The 16530-nt window shown below is 34.8% G+C and overlaps 1 protein-coding gene across 3 annotated transcripts; it reads left to right on the top strand.

Moving 5' to 3' along the window:
• Window positions 1-15316, top strand: LOC133883091 (cyclic nucleotide-gated ion channel 1-like). Of its 3 annotated transcripts, none has more exons than XM_062322296.1 (8): window positions 1-326; window positions 1394-1538; window positions 2514-2882; window positions 5003-5117; window positions 7886-8169; window positions 8771-8882; window positions 11993-12262; window positions 14439-15316. In XM_062322296.1, the coding sequence occupies exons 2-8, from the start codon at window positions 1501-1503 to the stop codon at window positions 15153-15155; spliced, it is 1905 nt and encodes a 634-aa protein (XP_062178280.1). In that variant the 5' UTR covers window positions 1-326; window positions 1394-1500; the 3' UTR covers window positions 15156-15316. The 3 variants fall into 3 exon arrangements, with proteins under 3 accessions (XP_062178280.1, XP_062178278.1, XP_062178281.1); XM_062322294.1 differs by having other exon boundaries at window positions 2514-2937; window positions 4905-5117; XM_062322297.1 differs by lacking the exon at window positions 5003-5117 and having other exon boundaries at window positions 2514-2937.
• Window positions 15317-16530: the final 1214 nt, after the last annotated feature.

Raw genomic sequence — 16530 nt, 5'->3', positions numbered from 1 at the left:
TAGGAAAGCATCCAAATTAAATGAGCCGGAGAGGATCCAAGTTTGACTACGAGGGACACTCTCAGGGAAGCATCCAAATTTGACTACGAGGGACACTCTCAGGAAAGCATCCAAATTGCTTTCCAAATTAAATGAATCGGAGAGGATCCAAATTTGACTACGAGGGACACTCTTTTTATTTTGAGTATCGATGTTCGATAGTGGTTGACTTGCAAGCCTTGCATCTAATCTGCACGGTTCTAAAATACGACAGCAAAGCCACTCTCCGACACTCTTTGCGTTGTCCAAAACCTGGTCTCCGTCGGTCGGTCGGTCGGTTTTATCAGGTTCAATTCACTCTTATATAGATGCACATTCTTTTTCTCTCTTATTATATTTGGTATACGTAATTCTGATAATCACTTATGCTGTGCAGTTTCACGGTGAAATGTGTTTGCTTCTGCACTGAAAAAGTTTTTTTTTTTTTTTTTTTTTTTTTTTTTTTTTTTTTTTTTTTTCTTTCCATTTTCTAGGAATTTTGTTACTAAAGAAGTTTGGGGTCTAAATAGTTTGGAGGTGGATCCCTCAATTTGGACATTGTTTCTTTAATAAACATTAATGAAAGAAAAAGAACTGATATTGTTTAATCGTCTTTAGCTTGGATGTGTAGCATGCATGAGTGGTCTCAACGTAAACGAAAACACGCACAAAGTATTTGATGAAAAGCCTCAACCCAGTTGCCTGGGTTCGTGAGGTTGTTTCTATTTATAACTGCAGTGTTTTACATCAATTTACATTGTACAACTTTACAGAACATACAACCAAATAGGATTCTAATCTCACGAGTTATCTCTAGAATTGGGTTTCCTCGGTTTATACAAATCAGACTCTTCCGCTCAGTTGAACTCAAACTCTACTGCATGGGTTTTGAGAAGGAGAAATGATTGTTGTACAACTCTTAACACAACTCTTATACAACTCTAACAACTTTTTATCAACTAGTAAAGTATACTCAAGTTGGACTTTTTACTTTTTACTTTTATCTTTTCCTTTTTTAAAATTTTGTTTCTTAACTTCCCACATGCTATATATTGCAATGTTTGATAATGTTTTTTATTTTTCAAATATATATATTTATTTTATTTTTTTGGTTCCTTTTACCAATTAAATATCCATCTAATGTCTGGCATTGTTTTGTTGCTCTCACGGTCTCACCATTTCTATTGAAATTGGTAAAAGTACTTTTAAAAAAATATTTGTTTCTTCATTATCATGTCTAGCGGCACAGTTTGACAGTTAAAACTTATTTTTACTTCTGCCCTGAAAAAATGCCTATGGTGCACAATATATATGGGGAGTTTGCACTTAGAATAGATGAAAAATTGTGTGTCTAATCAATTTTCCATTTTCTTAGGAACTGAAATTCAGCTTTTTTGTGGTACTAAAAGAAGTTTGTGGGTCTATTAATAATTTGGAGGTTGATTCTTCATTTTGGACATTATATCACTGATAAGGTCAGCTATGAGACAACGCTGGCGTCAGCAAGAGAATGGGGAGAGGTTAGCATCTTCTTCATCTTCTTCCTATGTACTAACTATCTATATAGTTACCTCTACATTGATATGATAATTATCATTTTAAACTGATTCTGTATGACTTAAAGGCACCATTATGGTAGCATTATATGTTACTTTTGTAACAACTAAAAGATTTACCTAGCCACATTTATGATCATTTTTTTTCCCACATAAATGGTTATGTGATTTTTTGTCAGTATTAATTAACAAGTCGTATGAAAGAACGCATATATATACTGTACGTAAGTTTTTTTTTAACGAAAGATTTGAGTATTTCATTGATAAAAAATTCACGAAAATAAAGTTCTTACGCATAGCTACATGCTATGAGGTTATAAAGTCATAGATATAAACAAAATTATTACAATAAGGTGTATCTATGACTTTCATTTTCCGCTAACCTATGTACAAAAAGAGTGAAATAACAGATCTGCTCCGAGCAGACTGGATTTAAGCCAATGGTAGCCAAATATCCTAAAAATTTATTTAAACATGCCGTGAGAGATAATCCCTCACACTTGACTAACCTTCATCCCATAGATTGCCAACGATGACAGATTTAAAGAGAAGAAAACTCTTATTCAAAGCAAAAACACAACCAGCAAACAGCAGCAACAGCCACGAAATAGATGAACGACATAACACAGAGGTAGATGGACGAATGCTTAGCGAAGAGGCACAACTGCTGATCTGGTCGGAGAATACCTACAAACAAAAGAAAAACCAGAATAGGAGGAATAGGGTGGGAGCGAGGAGTAGAAAGAGAAAATGAGATCTGTTTTTCAAGAAGTGAAGTGTAGGACCGGCTAAAAGGACTCTCAATTTGCTTTTTATGCCTTTTATGTTTTGATGACTTCTTTGGGTGCTTATTTTTTTAAATAAGTTTAGAGCGGCTTTTAGGAGCTAACAAGAAGAAATGAATATAATCCGATTATTTGTTTGTTATATTCTGTCCAGGGATCAGGATATAATTCAGTGGCAATTTCCCAAGAATGAATCGAATGATGGATTTGATACAACGAAAAAGACAATTCTTCACCCAGAGGGGTGGCTCTGTCGACGATGGAATATGATGTTTGTAACGTCGTGCGCAATTGCTTTATCATTGGATCCTTTGTTCTTGTACGTTCCCGTGATAAAAAAGGATAACAAGTGCGTGGCGTTCGATAAGGGACTAAAGATCATTGCTATTTCTTTGCGATTGCTCACTGATATGATTTATGTTGCGAATATCACTTTGCAATTTATTAGTCCTTATAAAAATGAGAGCTTACACGCACTTGGACGAAATGAGGTGGTCACTGATTCTTGGAAAATAGCAAAGAGGTACTTGTTGTCCTACTTCCTAATGGACATTCTCGCTATTCTTCCCCTCCCACAGGTAAGGGAGCTGTATATGCTTCAAACTTTTTCTGTGTTTGTTTTTTCAAGATTTTTTTTTTTTTTTTTTCATCGAGTATTCTTTCAAGTTTAGGTGCTTGGGAGATTCTATGATTTTTCCTTGGTTTTGTCATACTTATGCATGCTTGCCTAATTGTAATGAAACTTATTTTATGTTACACAAGCTCTTCAAATTTCAATTTCTTATGATTTGGTAAGCGTGTGTTTGATTGTTTTAGATTATATGACACTCACTATTATTTATAAGAGTAATGTTAGAAACTACATTTTTATCCTACAGTGCTAATATGACAGTCCCAACCAATCCTTGATTTTTTTTTTTTTTGTTAATTTTTAAATAATGATTGATCCAAGGATTAGTTGAGACTGCCATGTCAGTATTATGTGATAGTTGTGAGATAAAAACTTGGTTTCTAGTACTTATCAAAAAAAAAAAAAAAAAAACTTGGTTTCTAGAATTACTCTATTTACATTCATGGGAGGGTTTAGGGTTTAAAATTTAAGCTTTTTATTGATGTTTAGTCCTATTGGCTCCTTTAAGCCAGGGGGTTACTTCAAAGAGTTACTTGTAAGTGACCCCATGTTAAAATTGTTGGTTATATGTAAGATCACAATTAAAATTACCTTTTAATTCTTTTGTTGTTTGTTTGAAAAGTATATATCTAAATTTGACACTGATAAAATCTAACCAAATTTAAGCTTTCTTGCAACACTACGGTGATGCAAGCCATTTTGATCAAACTTGTTTCTGTGGATGATTATTTGTTCTTTATTTGTTAGAAGCATCTTCTGGTTTGCATTCATCTTTGTTATTTTGAAGTTTAATTTTGGATTAGTTTAATGTAATTCAACGTAGTAGGCACACACATCGTGAGTGCTATGATTTCTAATTCACTAATTAAAACACCACTGGTCTTTAGGTTTGATTTGTAATTTTTTCCCAAAGAGAAATGTCATGTAGAGGTTTTTATTCCTGTATAACTGCTACGGAAACCCTAGATACATGATCCCGTAATTTTTCTTTTTCATTACACAAAAAAAGAAAAGTCACTTTTTATTTTCTTTTTTTTTTTTTCTAAATTTTTTATTTTTATTTTTTATGAATACGATTTAAAAAATTTATTAGAGAATTAATTAATACTATACAACTTCACAAGGGTGCTTGTTTTGATCAAATTTGTAATTTGCATTGCATTCAGAAATTTGCTTCGGTAGAAATGTTTGGATGAACTTTTTTTCAAGGCTTATTCTGGTAACTTGTTCACCCATACAAAATCTTACTCTTCACTATGAATTGAGATCTAGAGTAATGCACCAATGCAATCTCTCTTATTTGATTGTTTACTTAATATGAACAACCCATATTGTTATAGCAAATAATAAAAGGGTAGTTTGGAGTGCAAAGAGTTGTGGTTGGGGTGGCCGAACCACCCTTTTATTGCCAAATGGGTAGTTAGCCTGCTCCAAACCAGCCTTTGGGGATTGCCAAACCACTCTAGCTTATGAACAAGGGGGTGATTCGGCTACACACAAATTGGCCATTGAGGGGTGGCCGAACCACCTCCTTGGCCACATGGGTGGTTTGCCTCTCCTCTCAATACTCTATGTATTGCACATGATCTCAATCCCTTCACTACTTTCTGATAAAGGAGAAGTTTCAATTATGAAGTAATTAATAATTTGGCTGTAAATGTGACTATTTTGATACATCTGTGATACAAGTCATGAGAATTTCAGTAGCGTCTCAGTGGAAGTATACCTTGTGTTACCATAACATATCACACTGCATTGGGTGCACTTATCACTATATAAAACACTGTGGGCCGGATGTAATATAATACGTTAAGGAAGTTTTTGTGATGTGAATATGGGGACAAAGAATATCTGGTATTAATAAACAATACCTAAATAGGTCTTACAGACACTTGATCATTGTATTCTGTGTAGGTGTTAATTCCAAATATTTTCTCAAAGAAGACAAGCTCGAATTTTTTTGACACAAGGAAGTTATTGAATGCTGTGGTTGTCTTGCAATATGTACCAAGAATTTTGCGAATCCACTGCTCGCGGAAAATGCTTATCGGGTTGGGCAACAAACGTGCAAGGAATGTATCGATTGAAGCTGCATTTAACTTCTTTCTGTATATCCTTGCTAGTCATGTAAGTTTTATTATTAATTTCATTTTTTTTTCAAAAAAAGAAAAAAAAAATGATATTCGTTTTACCTCATCTTGAATTTTCCGTTGCATATTTCAATTTTACTTTTGTAAGTGTTATAATTTTATCCAGGTTTTGTTTGTTTGTTTAAAAAATAACGTTATTTTGGGTTTCAAATGAATTAAACTCATGCATTGTGCAACTAATTTATATCCGTTTATAACTATAACTTATGCTTATGAAACTTGTTAAAAACCTACAAGTTTAAATGAGAGGTTATGACATGTGAATGCACAACTTTGTTTTAGACTTCAAGTTGTAACAATTTAGATAAGCAAACTCATCAATGGTTAAGACAAACAACACAGTTAAAAGTCACCATAATTTTTCAAAAAAAAAAAAAAAAAAAGTCACCATAATCCAATATAGCATAAAATAAAATTAAGAAGGATTTGGTGATGAAAGAAATTTTTTGAAGAATTCTTTAAAAGTAAAATCACTCTGAGGATTAGCCAACCCCAAAGGTATCCATTATAGAATATTTATGTTATGAATTGATCTACTTTCAAAACCTTTGTAACTCAAGACTCAATCTGCAACCTGGGCAAATGACCCGTTTCACCTCCATTGTAATGGCTCCAAAACTTCTGGTCTTCTTCTAATACTTGTCCGCTACAACCCAGAAATTTGGTGGCTGAAAGTTTCTATGTAGTTTGGTTGATGAAAAACAAGGAGAATGAATAAACTATTTAAGGCTTAACAATGTTAGAAACCTCTCTAAGAATAATTAAAAATAGCCTCTAGGTCTTATGAAAATCGTGGCTTATGAGACTTATGTAGATGGGAGAAAACTAGATTTTTTTGGCTTATTGGTTAAGGTTTAAAACAGTCAAATGATGTTTCCCAAGAAGAAAACCTCAACCACATGGAGCTAGCTAGGTAGAATTCTAATGCACTATAATTACTGGAAATTTAAGTAAGAAAATCTGCATTTACCATGTTAGTACCCAAGGCACAGGTGATGAATTGAAGTACTTTTGGGTCTCTCGCCTCTCTCCTCTTTTCTCGCCCCAGCGGTGTGTAAATGATATATCTGCCACCTCATCTCATACACGTGCAGCATCAACTTCATGTCCAGATTCATCAACACATCCAAATTCATTTGAAGACTCATTCAAACATTCTCTAACTAACGGATAACTTAGAGATAGGATATTCTGTATTTTTGAATTATATTTTCTGTTATACACTTTTGAATTTCAAACTTAGATAGGATTACATGTAGTCTAATCCTCTATATATACTGTTCTGAACATCAATGAAATTATTCAAGTTCAAAACCTTTCATGGTATCAAGGCATGTGGTTTTTGACGAATCCCGATTTCCAGCAAATGAAGGTGTCCTCACTCCTGCCACTACAGGTTCAGTCATTCTTGTTTCCTTTCCAGATTTTTCTAACATTTCATCTTCTTCTTCTGTCCAGTTACAGCAGGTTCCCACAGCCAACTCTATTGCACTACCCGACACACCTTGTCCTCTGCCGAGTGATACTTCACTCTCTGCATCATCCCTTGACTTATCTCCTGATATACAGGTTTCTTCTCCTAATTTTTCAGCTTCTTCTCCACAGGCTTCTTCACATCATAATGCATCATCTACTCTTTCACCCCCACCTGAGACCTCTTTAGTTCCTGTTTCTACCGATCCCATGCTCACCCGCTCCAAAACAGGTAACTTAAGGACTCGCTCCTTCCCTAATTTCACTTCCTTCTATTCCACCAAGCACCCTCTATGTGCTCTTGCCAGTGTTTCTCTTCCACCAGAACCTACATGCTACTCCGAAGCAGCCAAGTCACCTGAATGGAGAGCTGCAATGGGTGATGAATTTGATGCCCCCATTGCAAACCAGACCTGGTCCTTATGTCCTAAGCCTTCCACCCACAATATTATCCTTTAAAGTTTTTGTCACTTTATTCCAGTTTGAATCAAAACTGAATTCCATTAATAGAATTCAATTGATTCTATCAATCATTTCATTCCAAACAGAGTCAATGGCACTACAGTTTTACTGAAGTTTTTCTTCCAGAAAGTCTATATTCATGGGAAAAGTAGTTACCACTTTAATTGTCAATTGTTTCATTTGTCAATCTGCAATTACATGGATTATACATGTTTTTACAACTACCTCAAAAACACATACGTTATTCGTGTGTGGTGAGTACTTGAGTTGATATGATGACGGGCTCTCAATAGCTGGGGACAGCTTCATATTAGAAAACATAAGCAAGCAAATAAAACTTTTGCTTGAGAAGGTATCTCAGGCTCTAGAAGTATTTGTCTCACCCAAAAGAGATACATTTAACATGGGCTATCATTTTTCTCCCATTAAAGCTGCATCAAGTCACTTAAAATCCAATGTTTGTTAAAAGGATGTAAACAAAACGTTCTTCCAATAAAAAGTTTAGGATGCCTGTATGGCTAATCTATGCAGGGTTAGAGCTTTATCCAGCAATAGAGGATGCCCGTGCATTACTTCCTCTAGCATTTCCATGGCTCGCATTGACTAACCTCGAACCTAGACCATTTATATTCACATTTTCAAAATCATTTACTATTACTGTCTTCCCCCCTGCCCCCCTTTTCTCCTTTTAAATGGAACTAGTATTTTGTCATATTTACAGAGTTCTTACCTTCTTTTATTATTTTAAATTATTTTTTGTTAGGATACCTGTAAATTTACTGATCTTTAAGAGACTTGCTGGTCTTGTAGGTATTGGGTGCCTTGTGGTACTTTTTTTCTATCCAACAGGAGTCAAATTGTTGGCAAATAGCCTGTGAAAATCATATTGGATGTACCCCAAGTACTGGTTTTAGATGTGATCACAGTTCAGGAAATTACACATTTTTAAATGATTATTGTCCAGTAAACCCACCAAATATTACCCTCTTTGATTTTGGTATATTCCTTGGTGCCCTTCAATCTGGTATCATAGCATCCACAAATTTTCCACCAAAGTTCTCGCATTGCTTCTGGTGGGGCCTACGAAATTTGAGGTATGAGCATGTTAGGCTAGCTTTATCATTAATTCAACAATTTTGAGCTATTCCACAACTATTTGTATATGCTTGTCATCAATAAACATATCATATTGAGATAGTGTAAATTCTAAAAATGAAGAGTTTCGGTTGTTTTTGCACATTTGTTGAACCATGCAGAGGACAATATGATAGAACAGGAATTCGTGCAATATCACTGCCACACTAGTGCATTTCCTACATTGCTTCTCTCTCTCTATCTCTCTCTAAAGTAAGACTATATTGCATTTATTCAGATGGTTTTGTCGTAATCACAAGAAAAAAGAAAGAAAAAAAAAAAAGGGAAGAGAGAAGCAATCCTTGATAAGCCAAGCTTAATTGCAGCTGAAATTTGAGATTTATTTTTCAATTGGTAGCTTAATTGCAGCTCAAATTTGAAATTTCGTTATAATATGTACAGCTCTCATTGTTTAGATGATGGTCTTTGTTTATTGTTTTGTTATTTTGGGGTTGTGATCTAGGCTTCTGTTTGCGTATGTTGAGCCCTACATACAGCTAGCTCTAGTCTTAATTTATATTAATAATTACTGATACATTATTGCTGCCCCAATTTTTGCAGTTCTTTCGGTCAAAACCTTCAAACAAGTACGCTTTTTTGGGAAAACTTCTTCGCAGTTTCTATTTGTATTTCTGGATTGCTACTGTTTTTGTACCTCATCGGAAATTTGCAGGTTGGTAACTTGGTACTCAACATATATATATATATTTTAAAAGATTCATTCCCGTATTTATTTAATTTTGTATGTGAGCATTAAAGATGGTTTCTATACGCCTACTACGTAGAACACAGCATGTACATGCTAAGTACTTGGATAAGTCATCTAAAAGGCTAACCTTGAAGATTAACCTAGCTGTATGGTTGTTCACACTTACCCATCATAATCTTTGTAACTGCCTTTTGTCTTATTTTGTTTGTTTATTGATTTTTTTTTTTTTTTTTCCTTTTCTAAGATTAATGCCCCTCCTTAATTATCTTGATTTTGTTTTCTTGAAACATTGCTTGATTTTGTTTTTTCCTTAAGATTAATTATTTTGATTTATTTATTTATTTAATTATCAATAAATAGAATGGCCAAGAAACATTCATTTAACAAAATCTTTTTTAGTGCGTGAGATCAACATTAAGTTTTAGGATAACCCCAAGGGGTTGGCTCAAGTGGTGAAAGCCATAGACTTTGATAGTTATCCCTATCAGGTCTAAGGTTCAAATCCTCTTCGATGCAAATAATTTATTAGAACCACGCCCCTTTGTGAAGTCGTGACTTACCTAATCCGTGTGGTGGGGGCGCATTTCACGAGTTTGAGTTTTAACCTTCAAGGGTGGGTTCACGAAGAAGCTTTATCTTAGAGGGTTCTTCGTCATCCAAAAAAAAAATTAAGTTTTAGGATTAAAAAGGCTATGCAGCTCAATGCAGATGTTATGGATTGACTATTGACAATGCAACCATGCAGCTCAAAGCTATAATAGCTTTTTATAGCTAGTCAAAATTATGTTATATAATAATTCTTGTAATAAATTTAGTTTAGGAACCAACTTTGTTCTATAATAATTAATAGTTCTAATTCTTCATAATTATTGTTTAAAAATATAGAGAAAATAAAAATTTGATCCTCAAGTTTTCACACATTTAAAATTGCTTCTTAGAATTTTTTTTATTTTTATTTTTTTTAAAAAAAATCGCTCCCTAAGTTTTGGCCACTTTAAAAATCACTCTTCCATTAGTTTTTCTGTCCAAATTATTGACTGACTTTTTGCCATGTCAACCAATTGTCAAGTCACATGCAACCATATAATAAAGCGGACACATCATACAAACAGAAATTAACTACAAACTGGTTTGTAGTTAATTCTTACAAACCAGTTTGATAAAGTGATGTCTCCCATACATGTGAGAAATATATGTTTTTTTATTAGCATTAATAAGAAAGCAAGTGCTTTTCACATGCTTTAGGAGTAGATATTACTTTATCAGAGTGGTTTGTAGGAATTGGCTACAAATTAACCAATTTGTAGTTAATTTTGTCCACATCATACCCATATTTTTTCATGAAATTCCAATTATACCCTTAAAAATAATAATATTGGAAAAAATAAAAAATTTAAAAGAACAAACCACCCCTCAAAAAAAAAAAAAAAAAAACAGTGGAGGTTTTCTTTTTTTTAACTTTTTTTAAAAAAAATTGAAGATGATCGGATGTTCACAAAAAATTATGATGGGATAACTTGGCAATTGGCTGAGGCAACTGAAACTCTTATCAGCAATTTGGACGAAAAAGTTGATGGAGGAAGTGAATTTTTAAAGTGAATAAACCCTAGGAGTGATTTTTTATTTTTTATTTATTATTATTATTATATATATATAGGGGAATACTTTTTAAACGTGTAAAAACCTGGGGACTAATTTTTTATTTTTCCCAAAAAAAAAAAAAAAAATTCCTTAACTACTAAATATAAGAATAAAAAATAGTCATTTTTAAATATACTATTAGGGCTGTAATCGAGGTGAGCCGAGTATTAAATGTTCAAGTTTGGTTATCTTATGCTCCGTTTGTTTCGACGTAAAATAGTTTCCGTCGTAAAATGGTTTCAGGGAAGTCATTTTTCTGAAAAATATTTTTCGCTGAAAGCATTTTTCGGTGTTTGGCGCGTACAGAAAATCACAAATATTTTTCATATTTTCATTCAATCATATTAACCTATAAAAATTAATTTTTATTCAAAACATATAAATATTAATATAAAATAATATAAAAATCATCGATGACGAGATTCGGTCAGTGACCGACAAGATTCTGACCATTTTTACCTGATTCCGGTTAATATAGCCAGAATTCGAGATAAAGGCTAGAATCCAGACAGTTTCGTCGGAATCTGGGATAGCTGGATTCGGGCGAAAGTGGCCGGATTCTGGCTAGAGAGGCCGGATCCCTGCAGGCTGGTTGGATCTGGCCAGATCTGGCTTGCCGGCCGGGAACCGGCCTCTCTGGCCAAGGCCGGTCGGAATCCGGTTCTCTGGCCAGATCCAGTCAGATTGCCGGAATCCGGCCGGTCTAGCCAAATCCGCCCAGATGGTCGGATTCCGGTCAGATTGGTCGCCGGAATTTGGTTGACCGGATTCCGGCGAAGGTGGCCGGATTCCGTCGCCAGATTCCGGCGACATTAACAGGATGTTGTCGGATTCCGATACCAGCAATATTTCGATGGTGGTCAGCTGTTTGAACAAGAAGGTCGACTGTGCCGTTTAAAATAGATCGACCGCGTTTGACGTCTTCGGAAAATGATTTACACTTTTAAAAAGCGTAAATCATTTTTTGAAATTTACTAAGCATTTTTGGTCAAACAGAAATCATTTTCCGATTGACTATTATTTTCGCCCTTACCAAACACCGAAAAATGCCGAAATCATTTTCCAGAAATCATTTTACACCGAAACAAACGGAGCATTAATCTTATTTACGAGCTCTTCAATTAACTTATTCATTCCTTATATGAAATAAATATCATGATAGTTTATTTTTTATAAACATACTAATCGTTAGTGAATTAATTATTGTGAGAATCTATGAAATTAGTTAAAAAATCACTAATAATTCTGCTAACTATTTTTTATTTTATTTTAATCTTCCATTACTGTTAATTCTAAGAAAATCTATTTGTGTGAAGTGAAGGTAAAAGCTATATTTAGGTTTTAAAATATTGATTAAATTCTATTTGCTTAAGTTTTGAAATAAATAATAATTTATTAGTAGAATTTGATAAATTGAAGTGGCCCCATTGCAGATTTACATGCAATTGGAGACATTTATGTGGTTGGAGAATGAAAAGACAAATGAGACTATGAAAGCCACTAAGAAAGCTAAGGAGCAAGACATAGAGTTGTGGATGCACAGAAACCAGCTCCCTCTCAGTTTAATACAGCAGGTCAGGCCTCACGTACGACGCATGATAGAAGAAAATAAAGATATTGATGCCAGGAGTCCTCTCCCTCATCTTCCCAAAGAAATTACAAAGGAGATTATGCGCTGTATGTACTGGCCACTACTAAGGAGAGTAAGTTCCCCCTGCATGCCCCCTTCCTTTTTCCTCCTCCCTTTGAGATATTGTAGGAACAATTAATCTTGGGCTGAGGTAGCGATACGAGGTAGCTGCAAAGGAAAAATATAAGCACAAGAGCTGGTCGTGCTTAAGTCAGTATGATCGAGAAAAATAGTTAGAGCCTGTTTAATATGCAGAATGACTATTCCATTAAAAGAAAATGAATACCTATTATTGGCAATGAAAAAATGTGAAATGAAATAGTTATTCACAATCTTTAGCTTGGTGACAACACATATGGTCTCATTGAAACGGAACGAAAAATTACTAAATCACGAAACAAACGAGCTTGAGTTATTTTGACATTTTATTGCTTTTAACAAGTGATTAAAATTTTAGGGCAAGAAATGTAACCGGGATGTGAACTCGTGTTTCTCAAAATGAATTCGGAGAGGAGCCGGTTCCTTTAAAAGGAGGGGTATAATTGTCTAAAAAAAAAAAGTAAAAATGAAAATTCTGCCCCTCCTTTTAAAAAAACCGGCTCCTTTTTAGTTCATTTCCATTTCCACCGAGAGGCTGGTCTCACACTTAAAGCCCTCACATCCTCACTACTACCTTCCTTCTTATAAGAGTTCTCTTTAGGAAATTTTTTTTTTTTTTTTTTTTTTGTTTTAATTTTTCGCTGTGGGATGAAGAGACCGACATTACCTTCATGGCTTTTCTCTTGTGGGATCGCCTTTATTCCCTTGGCTCTTCTATGTGGGACTTCTCCCCAACTAAGTCTGCAAAAGAAATTGCAAGTCAATACGCTTAAAGGCTTAAGTTAAGATTCAACTTTTGCCCCCATATCCTAATCTCGTGCAACAAACATTTTGACTAAATAATGGACGACTGAAACACAACTCTTGAAAAACGCATGAGGAAACAACCAGAGGAGCTTATTGGACTCCTTTGTGGTCATTTGATACGGCTACATTAAGCGCCATTTGTTTTAATGTAAAACCTTTTCTTTATTTGCTGGTGTTTGATACGAGTTGAAAAGTTTGGTTAAATTGAAAACATTTTCGGTTAAGCTAGCTTCGTAAAATAATTTCTCTTCTTTATTTTCATAAACTATGTTTTAAGTTTGAGCTATTCCTTTACGCACGCACTATCTTTCAGAGTTCATTCTTTGCCGCTGTTGAAGGTCACTGGAGGTAGTCAGAAGCCGCCATTGGAGTTCGCCGAAAGTCTTAGCTAGTCGGCAGAGTTTGCCAGCCAACGGCAAAATAAACGATCGAAGCCTAAGATTTTCAAATGCTCAACATGGACATAAGCAGCCATAGTTTTGGAAATGCCAACAATGACTATACAAAATGCATGAAAAGTTAAATTACCTATGCATGTAACTTTCTAATTTATGGTGCGGCAAATGTGGTAGATTTTGTAGATTTGCGGCTCAATCTATGCCATTTTATGGTATTTCTGATCTCACACACACACACACACACACACACACACAAAACATAAATTATTTCAATTAATTAGTATACTAAGTACTAACTATTTAATATGAATATAAATATATCTATATATATATAACTAAACTAATTAACTATTAATACTTATATGCTACATTACTACAATCATAATATTTTAACTATAAGATTTGTATTTATGCTTATATATATATATACACACACACACGAATGAGCTAACGAATTGAGTTGATCGAGCTTTATACGAGCTTGTTTGCAAACATTAGTCGAGTCGAACCAAGTTTTATATGAGCTTATATCGTTTAATATTCAAACATAATTTTGTGTTTATATATAAACAGCTAGTCCATTTAATAATCGAGTCAAATTTAACCAGGCTTGTTCATGAGTAGCCTTTTTCCTTTAGAAAATTAGCAGGGATGGAGAGACAGCACCCTACAATCAGTTTACCAATATTGTCTTATCTTATAATGAGCATGGTGCTATATATAATATATGGATGTATCATGAGCATCTAATGGCTAGTGCACACTTGTCCTCAAGAAGCATATCCCGCATCTATAAGCCACATATATATTGTAATGGCCATTAGGAATTGTGGATCCATTGTCTGCTTGTTTTTTTTTTTTTTTTGAAGTTGGATTCTTATGCACGGCCTCAGTAATTATTCGATCTCGTTTCTTATTAATTTTTTCTTTTTGGATCTGTTTAAGGTTCCGATGTTTGAAAAGATGGATGAACGACTGTTGGATGAACTGTTTGACGGTCTCAAGCCGGTGTTCCACCCAGAGAACAGCTACATTGTTTGGGAGAGAGAAACAGTTACTGAGATGTCCTTCATCATGCGAGGGAAACTATTGACCATGACAACCACTGGTGGAAGAGCGGGCTTCGTCAACACTTATTATCTTAATGCTGGTGACTTCTGTGGCGAAGAACTTCTTACTTGGGCTCTGGATCCCCACTCCTTATCTTATCTTCCCATCTCAACAAGAATTGTCCAAGCCCTTACAGAAGTTGAAGCCTTTACTCTAAAATCGGACAGCTTGAAGTTTGTAGCCACTCTATTCCGGCGGCTTTACGGCAAGCAAGAAGCTCTCCATACTTTCAGATATTGCTCTCAGCAATGGAAGACTTGGGCAGCTGGTTTCATACAGGCAGCCTGGTACCGCTATAGGAAGAAGAAGCTTGAAATGTCTCTCCGGGCAGATGGCAATTATATGTTGCAAGATGCATTGGCCAAGGCTGGTGGGAGCGGTGGGAGCTCACCAAGTTTAGGTGCCTCTATTGACGCCGCACGGTTTGCTTCTAATGCACTTCGCACATTACGGAGCAATAGTGCACGGAAGCTAGCAAGGGTGCAAGGGAGAATCCCACCGATGTTTCCTCATAAACCAGCAGAGCCCGATTTTACTTATGAAGAACAATAGGTGTACTATCCCTAGTGATTTTCATGTTTGGTTTTGTTGTATTAAGGGCGAAACTAGAATTGTTCTTCTTCCACACAGAGTATTGGAATCACTTGATGGTAGAAGAAAGTCACATTTATCTGTAAGAGGTCTGTGTCTAATAAATTGTTAACTGTCTTTTATCATGAGAAACACACACACACACATATATAGCATGTACTTCTCACATATTTTTTTAGTAGTATTGTATTAATAAAAAAATATCACTTTATTAAGCTGGTCTGTAAGAATTAACTACAAACCAACTTGTAGTTAATTTCCGTCCTGCAATGGGTGAAATTGGGGGCCGTACGTAGTTTGCCGTAGGTGTAGGTGCGTTGTTCAGGTGTTTGGGTATTGGATGACGAAAAATTGAAGAGATATAGAAACTCGGGGCTGACGTTGTTGTGTTTGTGGCTGGGATGTTCGAAGATATGGCTGGAGTTCATGTGTCTGTGGCTGAGTTGTTCAAAGATGTGGCTTTTGCATGGTTGGTGTATAGGTGCGTTGATGGGCTATTGAGCTGGGAGGTTGGGTGGGGCGAACTGATGCGTTGCGGTTGTGAGTAGAAGTCTATGAGCTAGGCAGTTATTAACTATTAATAATGGGAAATGATAGGCAGGGGACACTCATCCGTCCCTGTTCTACTTTTAATAATAAAATAATATATTATATAAACAAAAAGTGAAAAAATCAAAAAGAATAAATGAAAAAAATATATAATATATTATTTTATTATTAAAAGTAGGACAGGGGACGGATGAGTGTCCCCTGCCTAACATATATTATGTATATTTAAAATATATAAATGAATTACTGAAAAATAAAGTTTGGGTTAAAATATAACAAAGGGACAAAGGCTCTTGAACTAACATTCGATTTTAAAATAATCTCATGAATTTCTAAGTGTGCTAAGATGACTTATCAAACTACCATCGTTTTCAAAAAAAGCTATGTTTTTCTGATAATACACTTATCCTCAAAAAAAAAAAAAAAAAAAAAAAACAAACTATTTTTTTAAACAAGAAAAAAAAAAAGAAATTAAAAACTTTAAAAAATTTTAAATTAAAAAAAAAGAAAAGAAAAAAATGAAAGGGGTGGCTGTCAGTTGGGCAACTTTTCCTTTAGGGGTGATTAGCGAGCCACCCACAGCCCATGGGGATGGCCACGCGCCACCCTAGAGGTAGTCGGGGGTAGCTCGCGGCCACTACAAAAAATTAGCAATTTAGTGACGTGGCTACAGTAACCCACTTTATGACACGCCACTAATTAGTGAGGTTTCATTTTATGAAACGTCACTAAATAATTTAGTGGCGTGCTAAATATACCACCTCACAAATTAGTAGCGTGTTGATAC

Source organism: Alnus glutinosa, chromosome 12 (assembly GCF_958979055.1).
Source record: "Alnus glutinosa chromosome 12, dhAlnGlut1.1, whole genome shotgun sequence".
Classification (NCBI taxonomy): Eukaryota; Viridiplantae; Streptophyta; class Magnoliopsida; order Fagales; family Betulaceae; genus Alnus; species Alnus glutinosa.
This window is presented reverse-complemented; position numbering and strand designations above follow the sequence as displayed.

What these genes read in the sequence shown, in the direction of transcription:
- LOC133883091 (XM_062322294.1), top strand. Translation starts at nt 1,501, where the DNA reads ATGAGACAACGCTGGCGTCAGCAAGAGAATGGGGAGAG. An exon ending in CAGCAAGAGAATGGGGAGAG is followed by an intron (nt 1,539 to 2,513) that starts GTTAGCATCTTC and finishes TATTCTGTCCAG; the next exon opens with GGATCAGGATATAATTCAGT. An exon ending in ACCTCATCGGAAATTTGCAG is followed by an intron (nt 8,883 to 11,992) that starts GTTGGTAACTTG and finishes GCCCCATTGCAG; the next exon opens with ATTTACATGCAATTGGAGAC.